Source organism: Macaca mulatta, chromosome 4 (assembly GCF_049350105.2).
Source record: "Macaca mulatta isolate MMU2019108-1 chromosome 4, T2T-MMU8v2.0, whole genome shotgun sequence".
Classification (NCBI taxonomy): Eukaryota; Metazoa; Chordata; class Mammalia; order Primates; family Cercopithecidae; genus Macaca; species Macaca mulatta.
The window spans coordinates 144,978,725-144,999,877 of NC_133409.1; the positions used below are offsets into that span (position 1 = coordinate 144,978,725).

The 21,153-nt window shown below is 43.3% G+C and overlaps 1 protein-coding gene and 1 non-coding gene across 2 annotated transcripts in view; one reads left to right on the forward strand and one right to left on the reverse strand.

The window, feature by feature from the left end:
- The window catches only part of TBC1D22B (TBC1 domain family member 22B), a 75,146-nt gene extending 69,984 nt beyond the window's left edge, over nucleotides 1–5,162 (reverse strand). Inside the window, exon 1 of the mRNA XM_015136260.3 lies at nucleotides 4,961–5,162. Within this exon, the coding sequence (XP_014991746.1) occupies nucleotides 4,961–5,016 (56 nt within the window). The 5' untranslated portion in view covers nucleotides 5,017–5,162. The remainder of the gene's footprint in view (nucleotides 1–4,960) is intronic.
- Nucleotides 5,163–12,703: 7,541 nt separating this feature from the next.
- On the forward strand, nucleotides 12,704–12,807 carry LOC114677899 (small nucleolar RNA U13). The gene has a single exon (XR_003729325.1). It is a non-coding gene; the product is annotated as a small nucleolar RNA U13 (small nucleolar RNA).
- Nucleotides 12,808–21,153: the final 8,346 nt, after the last annotated feature.

Below are 21,153 nucleotides of genomic sequence, written 5' to 3' on the forward strand. Positions count from 1 at the left end.
ATGGAATATGCTGCCACACAGACAAAATGGAACAAAAGTTCTGATTAACCTCCGTCACTCTCTTTAATAAAACCAACACCATACAATGTACTGACATAGCTGTTTTGACTAGTTGGAACAGTGCAAACATCTTGGTAGGAAAAATCAACAGGTGTCTGTTTAGCACTGATAAAACAGCTAGCACAAATATGGGAAAAAGACCTATCAAATTTAAATGCCAAATGTGTTGGCAACTGATCTAGGTTCACATACTCAATCCACATTAGTCTTCCAGAACAGGTGATCTATGCTGTTTCAATGATAATTTGGTATCTTCTAGTCACTCACTCTACCAGTAAAACATCTCTAAGCCAAGAACAGGTTGTAATGTACCTGCCCAGACAGGCTATGACTTTTACACTAAGTCTCCTGTCAGATTCCTTATTACTTTAGGATTGGGTTCAAGTCCTTAACTTGGCCTCTCCTTCCAACAATGAAGGGCCTAGAAGACTCAGGTAATTTGGATTTTGGCCAGACGCAGAGGCTCACGCCTGTAATCCCAACACTTTGGGAGGATGACGTGGGCAGATTGCTTGAGCCCAGGAGTTCATGACCAGCCTGGGCAACATGGCAAAACCTGGCTCTACGAAAAATACAAAAATTAGCCAGAGCTGGGCACGGTGGCTCACACCTGTAATCTCAGAACTTTGGGAGGCTGAGTAGGGGGCGGATCACTTCAGGTCAAGAGTTTAAGACCAGCGTGGCCAACATGGCAAAACCCCCTTCTCTAGTAAAAATACAAAAATTAGCTGGGCATGGTGGCATGTGCCTGTCATCCCAGCTACTTAGGAGGCTGAGGCAGAATTGTCTAAACCTGGGAGGCAGAGGCTGCAATGAGCCAAGACCATGCCACTGCACTCCAGCCAGGGCAACAGATGGAGACCCTGTCTCAAAAAAAAATAAATAAATAAAGTGATTTTTTTTTTCTCCTGTGCCCAGGTTCTAGACACACACACACACACACACACACACACACACCCCGATCAAAGCTTTTTTTCCCCCCACAGGTTTGCGCCACCACGCTCAGCTAATTTTTTTGCGTGTTTTTAGTAGACACAGAGTTTCACCATGTTGGCCAGGCTGGTCTCGAACTCCTGACCTCAAATGATTTGCCCGTCTCAGCCTCCCAAAGTGCTGGGATTATAGGTATGAGCCACCACACTCAGCCAGATCAAAGCTTTTCAATTTCAGTTTCAAAAACTAAAGCAAGGAGAGAAAACAAAAATGATAGCTACTATCATTGTAACTATCATTATTGTAATAGCTAATATTATTGTGTACCTCCTAACCAATTATTATGTATTATCTCATTTAATCCTCATAACAGCCCCATGGGGCAGATACTCTGTCCCTATTTTAGAGATGAGGAGACTGATGCACTGAGAAGTTAATTAAATCCCATAAGATCACATAGCTAGAAAGTAGAACTGGGATTTGAACCTAGGCAGTCGGATTTCAGAGCCTGCATTTTTTTTTTTTTTTTTTTTTTGAGACGGACCCTCGCTCTGTTGCCCAGGGCTGGAGCGTAGTGAGGCAATCTCAGTTCACTGCAATCTCCGCCTCCCAGGTTCAAGAGATTCTTGGGCATCAGTCTCCTGAGTAGCTGGGACTACAGGGGCACACCACCATGCCCAGCTAACTTGTATTTTCAGTAGAGATGGGAGTTTCACCACGTTGGCCAGGCTGGTCTTGAACTCCTGGCCTCAAGTGATCTACCCTCCTCAGCCTTCCAAAATTCTGGGATTACAGACCACCACACCCGCCAAAGCCTGCATTCTTAACAACAATGGTACAGATTGCCTCTTATCTTCTAGGAATCAACACAATGACCATTTGATGTGCTAAGTACACAGGGCTCATGTGAATAACTCAGAGAACTTAAAAAGATGTTTAGTTCCACCAAGTTACCACATGACCCAGCAATTCCACTCCTACTTATCAGCAGAAGAATAGAAAATATATATCCAAACAAAAACCTGTGCATAAATGTTCATAAAAGCATTATTCACAATAGCCCAAAAGTGAAAACAATTCAAATGTCCATCAACCGATGAATGAACAAAATGTGATATATCTACACCATAGAACACTATTCAGCTATAAAATAAAATGAAGTACTGATACATACTACAGCGTGGACAAGCCTGAAATCACTGTGCTTAATAAAAGAAGCCACTCACAAAAGGACTCATATCATATGACTCCATATATATAAAATGTCCAAAAGAGGTAAATCCACAGAAACAGAAAGTACATTAGTAGTTACCAGGGTCTGGAGTGGGGTGGATGGGGAGTGACTGTAAACAGGTATGTAGTTTCTTTTCGGGATGATGAAAATGTTTTGAAATTAGTGGCGATAGTTGCACAAAACCATCTGTACTATAAATGAATATACTAAATACCACTGAAATGTACACTTTAAAAGAATGAATTTCATGGTATATTAATATCTCAATAAAGCTGTTATTTTTAAAAAGAATGTTTCATTCATTTGTAACTTGTTATTTTATGTAATAAAATTTTTATTTGTTGTCACTAAGGTTGTTGGATCATGATCAGACAGAAAGAATCTTGTCATCGCTTTGATTTTTCACCTTTCAATTTGCAATGAAGAGTAAAGCAGTTTCATTTCCAAGTTGCCATGCGTCTAGTACAGTCATTTGTGTCATTTCCCCACCCAGGAGAAAGTTTTTCTTCCCTAAGACCGAAAGAGTACAGATGCAAAAGTTCTATTCTTGACAAAATGCTCTAATATTTTCTTTAAATCAAAGTACCTTTCTATCTAAAAGAACCTTAGTTTTCTCCCACGACCAGAGGCTTGTGGGCTTTACTGCTAAAAGCACACAGCTGAAAAATATTTCTCTTTACCAAGTAAGGTACTAAAAATTATTATGAATTGTGACAATATTTGAATACCTTAAAACAAACAAGGAAGACAATGAGCTGGGGTAAGGATCTGAGTAACATTCTTTTAAATGTTTACTTGCTCTAATAATGACAGTAATATTAATAACTACTGTCTTCTGAGCAACTATAATGTGCTAAATAAACACTGTCCTAGGTTCTTTACAAATAGGGTATTTCACTTAGTCCCCACAGTAACTCTGAGGAAGGTATTTTTATTTCTCATTTCATAGATAAGGAAACTGAGGCCTAGATAGATTATTTGTCTTGGTCACACACACAGGAGAGCCCAAATAGTAACCCAAGTCTTTCTGAACTCAAAAGTTCTCTATTTCTCTATATTCTTCGAAATGAAAAGGGAATCCAGAAGCTTGAAGAAACTGAAAAGACTTCTCTTCCTATCTCAGAAAAGTAGTGCTTTAAAAAAGTTGACTGTTCTTAGAGTCAAATACAGGAAATACAGGAAAAAAAGATTGTTAATAGCAACCACCAGTCAGAAGGCACAGAAGCCCATGCCATGTCCCACATCTCTTGCACTGCTTCCTGATACAACTGTCTTCCTATTGATTCTGATTATAATCTTAGGATGTCAAAATTTAATGATCTCACTATGGAAAACCCCGGAGAATAGCAGTTAGCACAACTAGAGAGCTCACTAAACCAGGAAGGAAAAGGAATCAGTTGGCAGGAAGTGGTGCTTACCTAAAAACACAGAACATCTTTAACAGTTATATCAACACCGCAAGTCCGCAGCACTTTAATCTGATGTTATCTTTCTATTATTTAATAAGTATTACTAAAAGCTGATTTCCACCTATTTTCCATATGTCTACTAGGATCCTTAATAAAACAAGACTCTTGGTGGGGCATGGTGGCTAACGCCCACAATCCCAACACTTTGGGAGGCCAAGGCAAGAGGATCACTTGAGGCGAGGAGTTACAGACCAGCCCAAACATAGTCAGACCTTATTTCTATTTCATTGGGGGGGGGGAAAAAAAAAAGTAAGGCTCTAACTCAGCCACTATTGACCCTCATCTCCCTCTTGCTTAAAAAAAAAAAAAAAAAAAAAAGTCACGAGTTCAAAAGATCATCCCAGAAAGAAAAAACCTGAATCCATTAGAAAAGGTAGCACGTGGGGCACAACCAAACATGAATTTCATCACCAAGTAGACTGTGGCTGGCAGAAATCTTAGATTCACGACTGAAATACACACTCTTCCTTATACTTCTCAGGACTTTGCCCAAAATAAACTGAAACAGTAAACCAACAGTAGACTGATGAATGGATAATTTGCCAAAAGTCTCAACATACACCACAAAGAGGGTGGGAGTAGTCTTAGGAGGTCTGCTCTCCAGCTAAACAACTGAAGAATGAAAGAATTTAGTGCATTTGCACAAGAAGTGCATTACAATACAGGGGAGGAAGAAGTCACTTGGGGTTGGACAAATCCTTAGAAAATGCCAAAGGAATAACCTGATTCTGTGGTCGCCTTGTAATAATTCCCAGTGGGAAAGGCCAACTCAAGATAAAGTAAGGTCGGAGTTGAGAATTGTCCTCACTTTTCCTGCCTAACCCTCTCGGCAGGCGACCCCAAACTCCCACAAGAACCCTTCGGGTAAGTGCCGAGCTGGGGGAGCAAGCCATCCTCGAGCGACCAACCACCTGTGCGTGGTGGAGACCCCTGAGAGGGAGTCCTAATTAGAGTGGGAAGCAGCTCTGGGGAGGAACCCCCGAGACCAGGGCCGACACTGACTACTCACCCAACTCCACTCCCCTTTACGCCCAATCTTCGGCCACCTTCTCGCTGAGGTCACCCCTCCAGAAACCTCCGCCCCCAGACCCCGGTCTACACCCACATCCAGCCGTCCCCAAAGCTCGCTGTTCGCTCCTCTGCCTGACAGCTGCCCCAAACCAGTCTTCCGGCCTCGGTGGCGCCCCAGGGCCGCGGGATTTAGGGATTAGGATCTGGAAGGGTTTGGTCCAATACCCTCTCCCTCTCAGCGTCCTGGGCTCACCTCCCCGGCAGCTTAGCGCTCCTCTTCCAAAACTGCTTGCTGTTGTCAGCGGCCATTGCTCTGGCAGGGGGAAGGCCTTGTAGGCGGGCCAAGGGGTTGCCTGGCGAGATGCCCCCAGACCCCGCAATCTGAGGGCCAACCCAGGCCGCTTCCCCGCCGCCGGTCACCCGCTCCCAGCTCCTAGGGACGCCATCTTGGATGTGGGCACCCCTCCACCCAGCACCGCTGCCATTGGTGGGCTGCGCAAGCCGTGGACGGGCCGACCAATCGGGAGCCGGAATCCTGCAGGCCGCTGAAGCCAACGGGTAACGTCAGGGTCTGGGCACACAGGTGGACGGGGAAGGCGGAGCTTGGACGAGCAGAGAGGTGGGGCTCAAAGTTCCTAACCCGCAAGAGGGAAGAAGCAGGTAAAGTAAGGGACCTATGGGAAGGAAGAGAGGGGATTATCTTCTTCGTGAGGAATGAAGTTCCTGAGTCTAATATTTTTTGGCAAGAGAGAGCATACTATGTATTTATATATAGGAATATTTGACCTAAAAGTAAAGGCCCATGTGTTTGTTGTGGCCCATTTTTAACATCTCTCAACTCAATGACACTCTGGTTATTACCCTCCCTTCCTCGTTCCGTTTAGATGTCCATTCGTTTTTCTGAAGGTCAGCAGGGACCCGATAGCCCGGGATTGCTAACTGCTCAACACGTGAGCAACGGTTCATCAGAGTCTCCCTCTCCCTCTGTTTATTGAAAACGATTGAAGGACTTGTGCTGTGGGTGAAAAATTCAAATGATCTAATCCCTATGTCAATCCATAACTCTCACTTTCTGACTATGCTAACGGTGTATAGGAAATGGTTTATCATAGCTGTCCAACTCAGATTACCAAATACGATTTCTTTGAAGGACACAGTATAGCTCCATCGTGTGAATCACAAAGTTAAGGATGTATCTCCTCCCGGCCCCACCAACATCCTTAATTTCCCTTGTTAATCTGTTATAAATCTTGCACCCTTGAATTTATTTTCAATCTAATTTTCCCAGACAATGAGATTTAATATTAGCATTTTGAATCCTTTGAATGTCTTGTCGGTGTTTTTTGCTGTTTTTGAGTTTCTGTGGTTGTATTCCGTGGTGATTTGGGGAGAGAGGGAAAGCGGGCACCAGTCCAGAGTGGTTTTTGTCCCATCGAAGGACTGTTGAGGTGGGCTGCGTGTCCCCCACTCCCCCGCCACCCTCCATTTACAGCTACCACATGTACTTCCACATATTGGAGAATACATAAAGACCCGACCCCCGACGGGTATGTCCTCCAACGACGGTTTCTACATTACTCCCATTTTCAAGCTTCTTTTGTCCCCTAATTTTAGAATTATAGGATTGGATGATGAGGGCTATTTTTACTTCTTCTGAATCTTTCATGCTTTTATACACTTTCATCTTATTTTCTTCATGGGCATTTAACCCAGGAAAAAAAGAAAGAAAAAGTCCCTGTATTCTTTTAATCATTTTACCTGCCATTCTCTGGCACTTCTTTTTCTTAGGATGCAGTGACCAGCACTGCACACTAAGCCCAAAGAGGGATGTACTGAGGCTTTGTTAAGGTTGATGTTTTGTCTTTATTCTGAACAGCCAGAACTTTTGCTGGCTGTTTGGGCTTTAGAAGAGTTGATGTCTTGAAGGAGTAATCTAAAACAACTTCTAGATTCCTTACTTGGGTGGCAACCAGCAGTTCAGAGTTCACTGTCTTAAAGGTATCCTCTGGATTGTCTTCCCCTATGTGAGCTGCCATACACTCATCCATGTGACAAGATACCTGCCACTTTCCAGCTTACACACATGGTTTTAGAGATGTTCCAGAAACTGTTCCCTATTGATTTGACATTTTACTATGTAGAAAGCAAAGTATAATTTGTGTACCTAGAAATATCTCAAAACACTCCTTTTTCTTAATATTTTATGAAATGTTAAATAACACTGATTCCCAGGGGATGTTGTTAACAGTGCTCAACCCAGAGAAGCCCTATTATCACTACACTTTGTTTTCTATATCAGTTTCCCCTCCAAGAGTTTTTAAAAATTCACACCAGTTACCTGGTGATGACTTTTTAAATAGTATTTGGTAGGGAAATTGAGATCGTTGGAACCTTTTTCACCACTACCAGTTGGTCACCCTAATCTTCACCAACCACACACCCGCTTACAGCAGCCTACTATTCAGCTCCCTGCTTCCACTCTTACCCCGTTACAGTACATTACCCATATAGCAGCCAGAGAGACCTTTTTTTTTTTGAGACCAGGTCTTGCCCTGTCACGCAAGCTGGAGTCCAGTGACATGATCTCAGCACACTACAACCTCCACCTCCCAGGCTCAACCAATCCTCCCACATCAGCCTCCTGAGTAACTGGGACTACAGGCACATACCACCATGGCCAGCAAATTTTTTGTATTTTTGTAAAGATTGAGGTTTCACCATGTTGCCCAGGCTGGTCTCGTACCCCTGAACTCAAGCAATCCATCAGCTTTGGCCTCCCAGAGTGCTAGTATTACAGGTGGGAGTCATCACACCCAGCCCAGAGACACTCTGTTAAAATGTAGACCATATCATGTCACTCCTCTGCTCAAAACCTTGCAATGGCCCCCACTGTACTTGGCATAAAATCCAAGCTCCTTAAAGACCCTACATGACTTGGCTCCACTCACCTCTCCAGCCTCATCTCATTACACTTTCTGTCTTGCTTAATCTGCTCCAACCATGCCCATTGGTCTTATTGCTGTTCCTTGAACACTCTAAACATGTTCCTACTTCAAGGCCTTTGCATTAGCCATTTCCTCTGCTTGGACTTCTCTTCCCCTAAATGCCTTGCTTCCTCATTTCATGCAGGTATATACCCAACTGTCTTTACCTTGTAGAGACCCTCCCTAACCACCCATCTTAAATACTGGCTACACTGCTCTATTTTTCTTTTTCTTTCTTTCTTTAGTTTTTTGACACAAGGTCTCACTCTGTTGCCCAGGAGTGCAGTGGCATGACCACAGCTCACTGAAGCCTTGACCTCCTGAGCTCAAGCAGTCCTCCTATGTCAGCCTCCCAAGTAGCTGGGACCACAGTGCATGCTACCACACCCAGCTAATCTTTTTATTATTTGTAGAGACAGTCTCCCTATATTGCCCAGGCTGGTCCCAAACTCCTGGGTTCAAATGATCCTTCCTCTTCAGTCTCCCAAAATGCTGGGATTACAGGCATGGGCCACTGTGCCTGGCTCTGTTTTTCTTTGAAGCGCTATCACTACAGGCCATATTATGTACTTGTTTGGTGTCCATCTCTATGCGCTAGAATAGAGGCCCCCTGTCTGTGTCCTGTTAGGAACCAGGCCACATAGCAGGAGGTGAGCGGCGGGTGGCATGCAATCATTACCGCCAGAGCTCCGCCTCCTGTCAGATCAGCAGCAGCATCAGGTTCTCATAGGAGTGTGAACCCTATTGTGAACTGTTCATACAAGGGATCTAGGTTGCACATTCCTTATGAGAATCTAATGCCTTGTGATTTGAAGTGGAAACGTTTCATCCTGAAACCCCCCTCCCGCAAAATTTTCGTGGAAAAGTTGGCTTCCATGAAACTGGTCCCGGATGCCAAAAAGCTTGGGGACTGCTGCCCTAGAATGTGAACCCCACTAAGACTGGGACTTTGTTTTGTTTCCTGCTGTATCCCCAGCACCTAGAATAGTGTTTGGCACACTCGCTAGTGCTTAGTAAACGTTTACTGAGTGAAAGAAGGAAGAATATAAATATTTCTTGTCTTTGAATTCTATGTTGTTCACATATTTTTTTGTTAGGAAAGATGATAGAAACAGTGTTTCCTAACCCCTAGTAGGATATGTCCACTTCACCAATGATTCTACATCCTTGCCTACACTCTTGGTTGAGGAACAGTCTTCTCTGAGAAAGATTGTATTCTTCAAACTCTTTTGCAGCTTTAAAGGAATGTGCCTGTACCTGGAATGATGAGGGAGGGAGCCACCCACCTAGTCAGGAGATCAGTTGGTAGCTGTCATCAAAGGGCTGATAGCTATGACAGCCACTCTTGTCCAGCAAGAGGTGTAAACCATTGGTTTGAAGTTCCCGAGAGGTCCTTAGAGGCCTTCTGATGGAGATCCTTCTTGGCAGACATTCACTGGTCCACTAGACCAGTGCTTCCTATACTATATTGCACATGTGAATCACTGAGGATTATATTAAAAACCTAGATTCTGATTCAGCAGGTCTGAGGTGAAGCCTACAACTCAGAATTTCTTTCTTTCTTTTTTTTTTTTTGAGACGGAGTCTGGCTCTGTCACCCAGGCTGGAGTGCAGTGGCCTGATCTCAGCTCACTGCAAGCTCCGCCTCCCAGGTTTACACCATTCTCCTGCCTCAGCCTCCCGAGTAGCTGGGACTGCACGCACCCGCCACCACTCCCGGCTAGTTTTTTGTATTTTTTAGTAGAGACGGGGTTTCACCATGTTAGCCAGGATGGTCTCGATCTCCTGACCTAGTGATCCGCCTGTCTCGGCCTCCCAAAGTGCTGGGATTACAGGCTTGAGCCACCGCGCCCGGCCACAACTCAGAATTTCTAACAAGCTCCCAGGTGACACTGATGCTGCTGATCTATGGACCTCACTTTGTAGCTCTTCTGTTACTAATATAGTATGGCCTGTGATTGTTGAATTTATCTCAAGAGTTTATTCTGAAACTATAAGTAGAGGCTTCTCAATATTGTTTACCTGCAACTTTTTACTTTTCCCCCTTCAAATTCATCTTCATTCAAAAGAGGGTTAAACAACTTAAAATGGGGCAAACTATAGTTAAGGGATGAAATATGCTTGGGTTGACTGTGGACTCAAAAGAGGTAGGCATATCCCAACCCTTAGAGAAAGTTTTATGAGAGATAATCCTTGAGTAGGGACAGAAAAGGAAGGAGAAAGGCCTGAAGAAAGTGACTATAGGAGGAAAGTCACTTCAGGACAGGAGCTCCAATGGGAAGATAAAAATAGAGAAAAAAACCTTTGGACTTACAGAGAGATCACTGGCAGACTTTAACCTTAGCAAAGGAGTGAAGTGGAATGAAGGAAGTAGACACTGTGATGAGGGGAAGGGTTAAGAAATGAGAGCAAGAAGCAGCCCTCACAATGCACTGTGCAATGTTGGGCCACCTAAGAGATAGTGAGGTCAAGCTGGGATTTAACAGGAAGAGAGCTTTACAGTATCTTAACGACCACTGTAAGAGCCAATGCAGAGATCAGTTATATTAGAGAAGGCAAGGGGATAAGCAAAAAGACTGAAAAAGCAAGAGGTTATAGGAATAGAGGAAGAGAGAGTTTTCAGAATTTGGGGGTGAAGGGAAAACTAGGTATTTCATTCCTAAGAATTTATTCTAAGAAAAGAAGTTGGCCAGGCGCGGTGGCTCACGCCTGTAATGCCAGCACTTTGGAAGGCCGAGACAGGCAAATTACGAGGTCAGGAGATCGAGACCATCCTGGCTAACACAGTGAAACCCCTTCTCTACTAAAAATACAAACAAATTAGCCAGGCGTGGTGGCGGGCGCCTGTAGTCCTAGCTACTCGGGAGGCTGAGGCAGGAGAATGGCGTAAACCCGGGAGGCGGAGCTTGCAGTGAGCCGAGATTGCGCCACTGCACTCCAGCCTGGGTGACAGAGAGAAACTCCGTCTTAAAAAAAAAAAGAAAGAAAGAAAAAGAAAGAAAAGAAGTTACCGTACCTGGCAAGAAGAAAGGAGAAAATCTCTGTGTACAGAGATATTCTTTGCCTTGCAACCAATAATAAACAGGGACAAATGAAAAGAATATGAAGATTTAAACATGAAAAGGCAGTTACGTAAATTATGGTGTGCAGTTTATAAACTTGAACCATGTCGTACCATTAAAGAGGGCGAATTTGAATGCTACATAGCACATCAAAAAGGTGTATGAAATGATGTACGGCAGGGAAAAGGTAGAATATAAAATATCTTTGCATGCTTTCAGTAAGAATATATGGGTTTTGTCAAAGATTAGAAGAAAACGTGGAAAAAATAAGCAAATTTTGGTAGAGGGTAGAATTATACATCTTGGTACTTCTGGAACTTTTCTTTAATGTTACCATTTCATTTATTTATTTATTTATTTATTTATTTAGAGATGAGATGTTTTTGAGATGGAGCTCTGTTGCCCAGGCTGGAGTGCAGTGGTGCGATCTTGGCTCACTGCAAGCTCCGCCTCCCGGGTTCGCGCCATTCTCCTGCCTCAGCCTCCCTGTAGCTGGGACTACAGGCTCCCGCCACCGCGCCTGGTTAATTTTTTTTGTATTTTTGGTAGAGACGGGGTTTCACCGTGTTAGCCAGGATGGTCTCGGCCTCCTGACCTAGTGATCCGCCCGCCTCGGCCTCTCAAAGTGCTGGGATTACAGGCGTGAGTCACCGCGGCCGGCCACCATATTTTAATATTATAAAATATACATCGCCTGGGTACAGTGGCTCACACCTGCAGTCCCAGCACTTTGGGAGGCTGAGGCAGGTGGATCACTTGAGCTCAGGAGTTCGAGACCAGCCTGGGCAACATGACAAACCCCGTCTCTATCAAAAATACAAAAAATTAGAGAAATGTAGTGGCACACACCTGTGGTCCCAGCTACTCAGAGGCTGAGGGGGAGGATCACTTGAGCCCAGGAGGCGGGGGTTGCAGTGAGCCGAGATTGTGCCATTGCACTTCAGCATGAGTGAGACCGTATCAAAAAATACACATATATATATATACACACACACACACACACACACACACCCCTCACGCCCCTCACTACATATACATGTTGACATATCTGTGTGTATGCATATATATGTGCATACAGGTATCTGTATGTTATGTATGTATACATATATGTATATATGTCAACCAGGGGTTGACAAACTTCTTATAGCAAGGGCTGAATTGTAGATATTTTTAGACTTTGCCAGCTATATGGTCTCTGGTGCAGCTATTCATCTCTGCCATTGTCGTGTGAAAGCAACCATAGACAATAAATCAGCTCTCGGAGCTGTGTTCTAATAAAACTTATTTTATCCACATAGAAATTTGCACTTTGTTACATGTCATGAAATATTCTTCTTCTTTCAAGTTTTTCAACAATTAAAAAATGTAAAATCCGTTTTTATCTCCTAGATCATATAAAAATAGCTTACCAGATTTGGCCCATCATTGGTAATTTGCCATCTCCTGCAATAAATAATAAAGAACAAATAAGAAAAAGATTAATAAACAAAAAATCTCAAAATATAATTAAAGTTCCATTTTGTTCCTCTCTGATCTCATTCCCCTCCCTCTCTCCAGTGGAAACCACGATCCTGAGTTACAAGTTCAGCATTCCCATGCATGTTTTAGAGTTTTATTACATATGTGTGTATCCATAAACAACATGTTTTTCATGTTTTGAAACTTTATAAATAACATCATACTGTACATATGCTTCAGCAACTGGCTTTTTCACTCAACATTCTGTTAATATGTTGAGCTCTAGTTTACTCATCTTAACTGCAATATATCATTCCATTATGTGAATATTCCTCAATTCTCATTTCCAGTTATTTTTATTTTGAGCATTGCTCATTCAACACTTTTATACATTATCTCATGGAAATTTTTCTCTAGTGCAGTTTTTTTCAAATTATGGTTTCTCAACTGTCTTAGTCCATTCAGGCTGCTATAACAAAATATCATAGATCAGTCTTTTTGCAGTTCATAAGCAAGATGAGTGGGTGTTCATGCCCGTGTGTGAGATGTGCCTCCCTCAAACCTTGTTAAGATGTCAGCACATTAGCTGTCTGACATGAAAAAATAAAAAACAAAATATCATAGATTGGGTAGCTTGTAAACAGCAGAAATTTATTTCTCACAGTTCTGGAGGCTAGGAAATACAAGATCAAGATGCCAGCAGATTTGGTGTCTGGTGAGGGCCCATTTCCTGGTTCATAGGTAACACCTGCTGGCTGTGTTCCCACATGGTGGAAAGGGCCAGGCAGCTCTTTGGAGCCCCTCTTAAAAGGGCAGTAATCTACCTTCATCACCTCCCAAATACCCCACAACCTAATGCCATCATATTGGTGATTAGTTTCAACATATGCATCTAAATCCAATTTTGAGGGGACACAAACATTCCATGGCATCAACTACTAGTGAGTTAAAGTGAACTTAAAGGTTAGGACCTTTAATGAAATAGAATAGACAGAAATAGAAAAGATCAGAATGTGTTGCATGTAATATGGGCATTGTTTTGCAAAATTTTTTCCCAGCTTTTTTACGCTTACACATACATACGTGTGTGTGTGTGCACGCACGCCTGAGAGCGAGAGATACTTGGTTTGATGTAAAATGTACTTCTCAATAAGAGGTTGTGATCAGCATGTTTGAAAAGCAGTGCTTTAAGGTACAGTACTAGGAATATCTAGGAAAGGCATTGCTGGATCACAGAACATGTACTACTTCCACTTTACTAGATGGTGCCAAATGTTCTCCAAAATGGCTTTTCCAGCTTATCCTCACAGCAATGAGTGTGAGTTTCCATTGCTCCACGTCCTCACCGGTAGTAGAATTTTTTCATGGGATGTTAAATATATCATACACACAAAAGAATTTATAAAACTGATGTGCACAGTTTGATTAATAACATTTGCATTCATGTACCCACTCCCCATGCTATACAACAGGATATCACCGATACCTTAGAAGCCTCCTAGGGGTCCCTTCCTATGGGCATTCCTCTTTTCTCTCTCTTTCAGATGTAACCACTCTGCAGAATTTTATATTAATAATTCCCTTGTTTTCATATTTTCTACCTATGTTTGTAACCTTAAGTAACATACTATTAATATTGTATATATCTATTCTTCTGTTGCCTGCTTCTTTTAGACAATAGTATGATTTTGATATTTACCTATGTTGATGAGTGCAGCTATAGTCCACTCATTTTCACTGTTGTAGTAGACCATTTTATAATATCATTTTATCTATGCTGCTACTGATGGACATTTGGTTGTTTCACATTCTGTGCCACTATGAACTCTGCTGCTACAAACTTTCTTATATGTGTCTTCTGGATAAGTGAACAACTAGAAAGATTTCTCTAGGATGTTGACATGGAAGTGGAATTGGTGGTCTGGAGTGTATGCATAAGTTCACCTTTGCAAAATACAACCCAACTGTTTTTCAAAGTGGTCATTCTACTTTACACTTCCAACCACATGGGATGAGAGTTCCATTTTTATTTCCTGTAACATGGTTTCAACAGTAAATAAAATTTGGAGGGAAAAGGTAGTTCAAAGTCAGATCCTGAGGGAAGGACAAAATGTAGTTGAACAGGAAGCAGAAAAGTAGAAATCTTAGTCTCTGTACCGTCACATAGAAATCTTCCTTCCACTGGGTGTGGTGGCTCATGCCTGTAATCCCAACACTTTGGGAGGCTGAGGCGGGTGGATCACTTGAGGTCAGGAGTTCAAGACCATCCTGGCCAACATGGTGAAACCCTGTCCTCACTGAAATACAAAAAAATTAGCTGGGCATGGTGGCACGTATCTGTAGTCCCAGCTACTTGGGAGGCTAAGGCAGGAGAATTGCTTGAACCTGGGAAGTGGAGGTTGTAGTGAGCCAAGATAGCACCACTGCACTCCAACCTAGGGGACAGAGTGAGACTCTGTCTCCAAAAAAGAAAAAAAAAAAAAAAAACAGGAGAAGAAGAAGAAGAGGAAGAAGAGGAAGAGGAAGAAGAAGAAGAAGAAGAAGAAGAAGAAGAAGAAATTCCTTTCTTCCTTTCTATTATCATAAATTTCTACATGGCACAAATTCAAAATCTAAAAATGGATATGCTTAATTGTGGCCACAAAAAAGGTATGTCTACATTAAAATCCCTGGAAACTGTGGATGTTATGTTATTCAGAAAAAGGGTCTTTAACAGATATTAAGTTAAAGATTTTGAGATGAGATCATCTTGGACTGCTTGGCTAGGTCTCAAATCCAATGACAAGTGTTCTTTTATGAGAGAAGATACAGACAGAAGAGAAGGAGGCAGTGTGACGGCAGAAGCAGATTGGCATGATGCAGCCACAAGCCAAGGAATACATGAAGCCACCAGAATCCAGAAGGGGCAGGAAAGGATTCTCTGCTAGAGCCTTTGAAGCATAAGTTTACTTGATTTGGGACTTCCAGCCTCCAGAACCTTAAGATAACAAATTTCTATTGTTTTATGCCACTATGTTTGTTGTGTTTGTTGCAGAGAAGTCCTAGGAAGCTCACGCCGGATATAAAGAAAAACTTGATCTCCCTCACAACTTTTTGCCCATTGCCACCTATTTCTGCTCCCCAGAGGCAACCACTGTTACCAGTTCCTTGTACACCATCCTTATAGAGATATTCTTAAAGAGACCCCTAGTAATTGGCAGGAACATTGAAAATCATTTTACGGATGAGAAGACTGAAGCTCAAAGAGAGGAAGAGGCTTGCCCAAGGACCCTAGGGCTAGCCAGCGGCAGATGAATAGCAACCCAAGTTTCCTATTTCTTGTGCTCCTTTAATGTAAGAGAAGTATCTAGAAGCAGATTTTGATATTAGGCCAGAGAGAAAGACGAGCAAGGCATTGGGTGAGTGAAGGGAGGGGAATGCTGTGAAGGTGAGAATGGGGGAAAAAATTATGATTTTACCTTAGGTTGACCTCAATTCAATGCAGCACTGCACCAAATCATTGCCACACACTGTAGATAGAAATCAGTTCTTCTAACTAACTTTTATTGAGCATCTACTATATTCCTGGCACTAAACTATATTAAGAACTATAAACATACAGCTCCTGTCCTCAACAAGTGTATAATCTAGTAGAGGAGTCTGGTTAGTAAGTAAAGCAGCATGACAAGTGATAAAAATGGAGGTGTATACTATAATATGTCCTAAGAAAACACAGAGTGGAGCATGATCCTCTCTGATTGGAAAGCTAAGGAAGGCCTTGAAAGATGAGTGTGATTTTACTAGGTAGAGAGGGAGGGAAAAGCATCCTAGGCAGAAGGATGAAACATACATGGAACTATGGATGTCTACAAGGAGAAATTACGTATGAGAAACTGTAGGAGATGCTGTCAGTACCTCACCCACATCCCTCATCCTCTTCGTGTGCTAAGTGCATCTCTTTGCCTGAAGGCTCTTCCCCCAGCTCCCAAGAACTATAGAAAACCATGCTGTTCACGCTCATGACATACTGAAAATGTCTAAGAGTTAACTCCTGGGAGCAGCCCTCAACTAGTGACTGACTCTCAGGAGTTTGTAGATAAACACCCAAGTTCCTTCAACACTTAGAGGGGATAATTCTGAGGTGTGTGTTTCTCAGAGTTTCTTTACAGAATTAAGCTCCTGTTGTCCATCGTGGTAGTTGGCTTAATAGTTTGCTCTTGCCGGGTTCACACCTGTAATCCCAGCACTTTGGGAGGCCGAGGTGGGTGGATCACCTGAGGTCAGGAGATTGAGACCATCCTGGCCAACATGGTGAAACCCTGCCTCTACTAAAAATACAAAAATTAGCTGGTTGTGGTGTCACGTGCCTGTAGTCCCAGCTGCTTGGGAGGCTGAGGCAGTAGAATTGCTTGAACCCGAGAGGCGGAGGTTGCAGTGAGCCGAGATCGCGCCACTGCACTCCAGCCTGGCGACAGAGCGAGACTCCATCTCAAAAAGAAAAAAAAACCAAACAAACTTCGCCCTTTATTGACTGCCTTCCTTCCCCTATATCACTTCTACCTCTTTCCCCACTCATGTTTCTGTCACCTCCAAATAAACTACTTGCACTCAAATCCTTGTCTCAGGGTCAGCTTCTTGGAGAATCCAAACTAAAATTAACCATAAGTAACTCTACATGGTAAGACCAAAGAGTACAAGGAATGGTGTGCAGGGACAAAAGACACTGCAGCAGGGGTCTATCATAGTAGACTTCTAAGGCCATGTAAGTCTTATGTTACCTTTTCCTCTAGGCAGTGGGACATTCGTTGCCAGTTTAAGCAGGGACATGACATGAACAGATCTGCATTGTAGAAGGACCACTCTAGTCACATAGTTAACTATTAAATGGCTTCTGCTACACTTAGAATGAAATCCAAACTCCTAACCATGCCTGATAGGTACTGCATGACCCGGCACCTGGCTGTCTCCCCATCTTCTGATAATTTTTTTTTTTTGAGACAGAGTCTTGCTCTGTTGCCCAGGCTAGAGCGCAGTGGCACAATCATGGCTCACTGCAGCCTCGACCTCCCATGATCAAGCGATCCTTCCACCTGAACCTCCTGAATAGCTGGGATCACAGCATGTGCCACCACATTGGCTAATTTTTAAAATTATTTTGTGGAGATAGGGTCTCACTATGTTGCCCAGGCTAGTCTCAAACTCCTGATCTCAAGTGATCCTCCCACCTCAGCCTCCCAAAGTGCCAGGGTTACAGACGTGAACCACCACGCCCAGCCTGAGAAATGTCTATTCATTTGGCACTTGTGGGTTGACCCTAATGGCACAGCAGTGTCAGAAGCCAGATGAAAAGTAGAAGTAGACTAGATTATTGTTCTCAGTTTCACTCCCTCTTGCAGTGCATAAGAGTAGATGGAGTATATTTCCCTGCAAGACTTCTGGCCGAAGGAATGTGAGCAAAAGTAACAGTTTGCCTCAAGAAGTATTACGTGTTTCCACTCCCATGCCTGCAGTATGAGACAAGCATGCCCTGGGGAGCTACTGGCCCAAGGAAGATAACAGACATGTGGGAGCAGTCAAAAATCCAGACTGAAGCCTGGAACCCACTCCAGGCAACCTTCAGCCTGAAGCTTGAATAAGAAAAAGAGATGCTTGTGGTTTTAAGCCACTGAATTTTGCATCATTATTGTGGCAAGAGCTAATTACTACAGGAGAGAATTAGAGGAGAAGTAGAAGAGAAAAGTGAGCTAATAATACGCTTTCAAGAAGCTTAGCTGTCAAGAAAATGAGAGCCTGTTGGCCGGGCGCAGTGGCTCACACCTGTAATCCCAGCACTTTGGGAGGCCGAGGCGGGTGGATCACCTGAGGTCAGGAGTTCGAGACCAGCCTGACCAACATGGAGAAACCCCTTCTCTACTTAAAAAAAATAACAAAATTAGCCGGGCTTGGTGGTGCATGCCTGTGATTACAGCCACTTGGGAGGCTGAGGCAGGAGAGTCGCTTGAACCCGGGAGGCGGAGGTTGCGGTGAGCCAAGATCATGCCACTGCACTCCAGCCGGGGCAACAAGAGCAAAACTCTGTCTCATAAAAAAAAAAAAGAAAAAAAAGTAAAGAAAAGAAAATGAGAGGCTAGTCGATATCCTCCTCCTCCTCCTTATGCTCCTCCTCTTCCTTATTGTCATTATTGTTCTGTTTTGGTATTTTTGCTGCCCATGATATAAATCCCTTTCCCACATATGGAGAATTTCCCACTCTATGAAACTCTGTGGGAAGCAGAGCCCACCTCCTACTATTATAGCTGAAAACGCCAGCTACTTATTTTCCCAACCTTCCTGTGCTCTAAGTCATGGCACATGTTGTAGGCTCTGCTAATAAAATGCACCCACTCTAGACTTTGAATCAGGAGGAGTTTGTCATGCAAAGAAGCAGAAGTAGCACAGAATCCATTCCACTGATGGGCAATGCCAGCATGGCAGCACCCCCCAGTTTGGGAGAATAGCTGGGGCAGCAGCAACATTCAGGATCTGGTGCTGGGCCTCTCAGTGTAACTATGGAGTCAAATGCTCATTAGCAGCAGTGGCAGTGTCTTCAGTGACCCAGCTCTGTGGTGTGATGTTGGGGCTATCTACCACCCTGTAAGGAAAAACCTCTGAACATAGTGTGGTAGATTTGTTACATTAACGATCTTAATTCTTCACTGGAGGATCTCATCTTGTTGGACTTCCTCATTCTCACTGGGCTTACCCTTTTGACTTACTATGGTCAATGGGATGTTAGTAAACACTACCCAAGCCAAGGCTTGCAAAGCACTTGTGTGACTGGCTTGCTCTCACTGTTTCTCTCTGCCATTGCCATGAGAACATGTCTAGGCTAGCCTGCTGGATGATGAAAAACATGTGGAACTAGGCCAAGTCTCCCTAAGTTATCCCAGCTGAGGCCATCCTAGTTCAGCCAACAGCCAGTTGAGCCTCAGACATAGGAATCAGCTGAGCCAAAATCAACAGAATTGCCTGGCCAGCCAACAGTTGACCCCAGACACTTGAGTAAGTCCAGCTGAGATCAGCTCAGCTCAGCTCAGCCCAGCCCCAGATAAACTGAACCTCACAAACTTGTGTACTAAATACATGTCCATTGTTACATGCCACTGTGGTTTTATGGTTGTTTATGTGATGTTATTTTGACAATATACAGCCAACACACATATGATTCTCCAGATTTCTCCACAAGTCTATGAGCTGTGGTTTTTCTGCTTAAATCAGCCAAGAGATGGCACTTGTTGCTTGCTCTGACTTACACAGAGAAAGACTGAAAGTAAATTAGAGAGAAACATGGGGTCAAGGGAAAAGCTGAAGTAGGCGAGACTTCAGCATGTTTATGGGCCAAAGATTGGAGGCAGTTGTATTTGTTAGGCTATAAGTGTAGCTGGAAAATAATAGTGCTTTAGACACGATAGAAGTTTACAGTTTTTCTCCCTCATGTGAAAGAAGTTTACAGTTTTTCTCCCAAAGGGGTTTCAGCCTCTGGTGAAACCACCTTTGCAAAATTATGACAGTAAGAGAAATCTGACACAGTTGACTCCTTCTTACTTCTAACCTCCAAGTTCTCCTTGTTCATTCCTGTGCATAAGCCAGACTTTGGAAAGAATTTAGTTTACAGTTTAACCTTAAAGCAAGGATGAAAATAGCCCTTTCCAAAACTAAACCACCTTTGTAAAACTAATAAAAGGCCACAAGTTTAGGATTATGAGAGGGCCTGAGTAGGTGGAGTTAAATGATAACCAGCCATTGTTCCAGAGGTCACAAAATTTGTAACTTCCACAGTTCCCCTGTAGATAACATCACTACTGTAGAACCTAAAATTGGCCTTTTGAGATGCCTTTTCAGACTTGCATTTCTGAGGACTGGCTGACTCCATCTGGGCTCCTGACTCCTGACTGAACCGGTCCTGTGCACCCCCCACCCAGAGGCAGACTCAGCACACAAGGACGGTTTTCCGCATCCCTATGATGGCATCCCCCACCAGTCAGCACCACCCATTCCCTAGTCCTCTGCCCACCAAACTATCCTTGAAAAACCCTAGCCAGGCGTGGTGGCGCATGCCTGTAATCCCAGCTACTTGGGAGGCTGAGGCAGAAGAATCGCTTGAAACCAGGAGGTGGAGGTTGTGGTGAGCCAAGATCACACCATTGCACTCCAGCCTGGGAAACTCTGTCTTAAAAAAAAAAAACCAACCCTACCCTCTGAGCCTTTGGGGAGATTGATTTGAGTAATAACTCCATATCCCGTGTGATATAGCCAGCCTCCTGTCAATTAAACTCTTTCTTTACTGCAACGCCATGGTCTCAGTGAATTGGTTTTGTCTGTGTAGCAGGCAGGAAAAACTCCATCTCATAAAAAAGAAAAGAAAAGAAAAGAAAAGAAATTGCCACCGGGCAATTACACTGGGATGAAGGACAGGGAGAACATGACCTTTCTCTTCAATACCTGGTGGTTTCCTCCATTTTTCCCCCTTTCAACCCATTCTCAGAACTTGGTCACATGACCACACTCAGCTGCACAGAAGGCTGGAAAATGTAAACCTTATTCTGGCCAACCGAATTTATAACTAAACGCTCTGTTTCAGAGTGGAAGAAGGGGCAAACAGAGAGTAGTAGCCCTTGCCAAAGTAAAGAAGATGGAATAATTAATGGGACAACAGCTCTACGGTAGACTTTATTAGTTATTTCCTTCCCTATTCTTTGTTAAGGGGGCTCTTTTTTGTGTAGGAGGCAGGGCGACTGTGTTCACAGTGTGAGTATAAATCATAATTTGCCTAAACGAGTTATGGCAATCCCATTCAACTTTGCCAGGAACTTGCTTTCCCAGACTCTCCTGCAGCTACATGTGCCATGTGACCCAGTTCTGACCAATGAGCCATAAAAAGAAGACTGCTAGGGGCTTTCTGGAAAATGTTTTACTTCCTATGA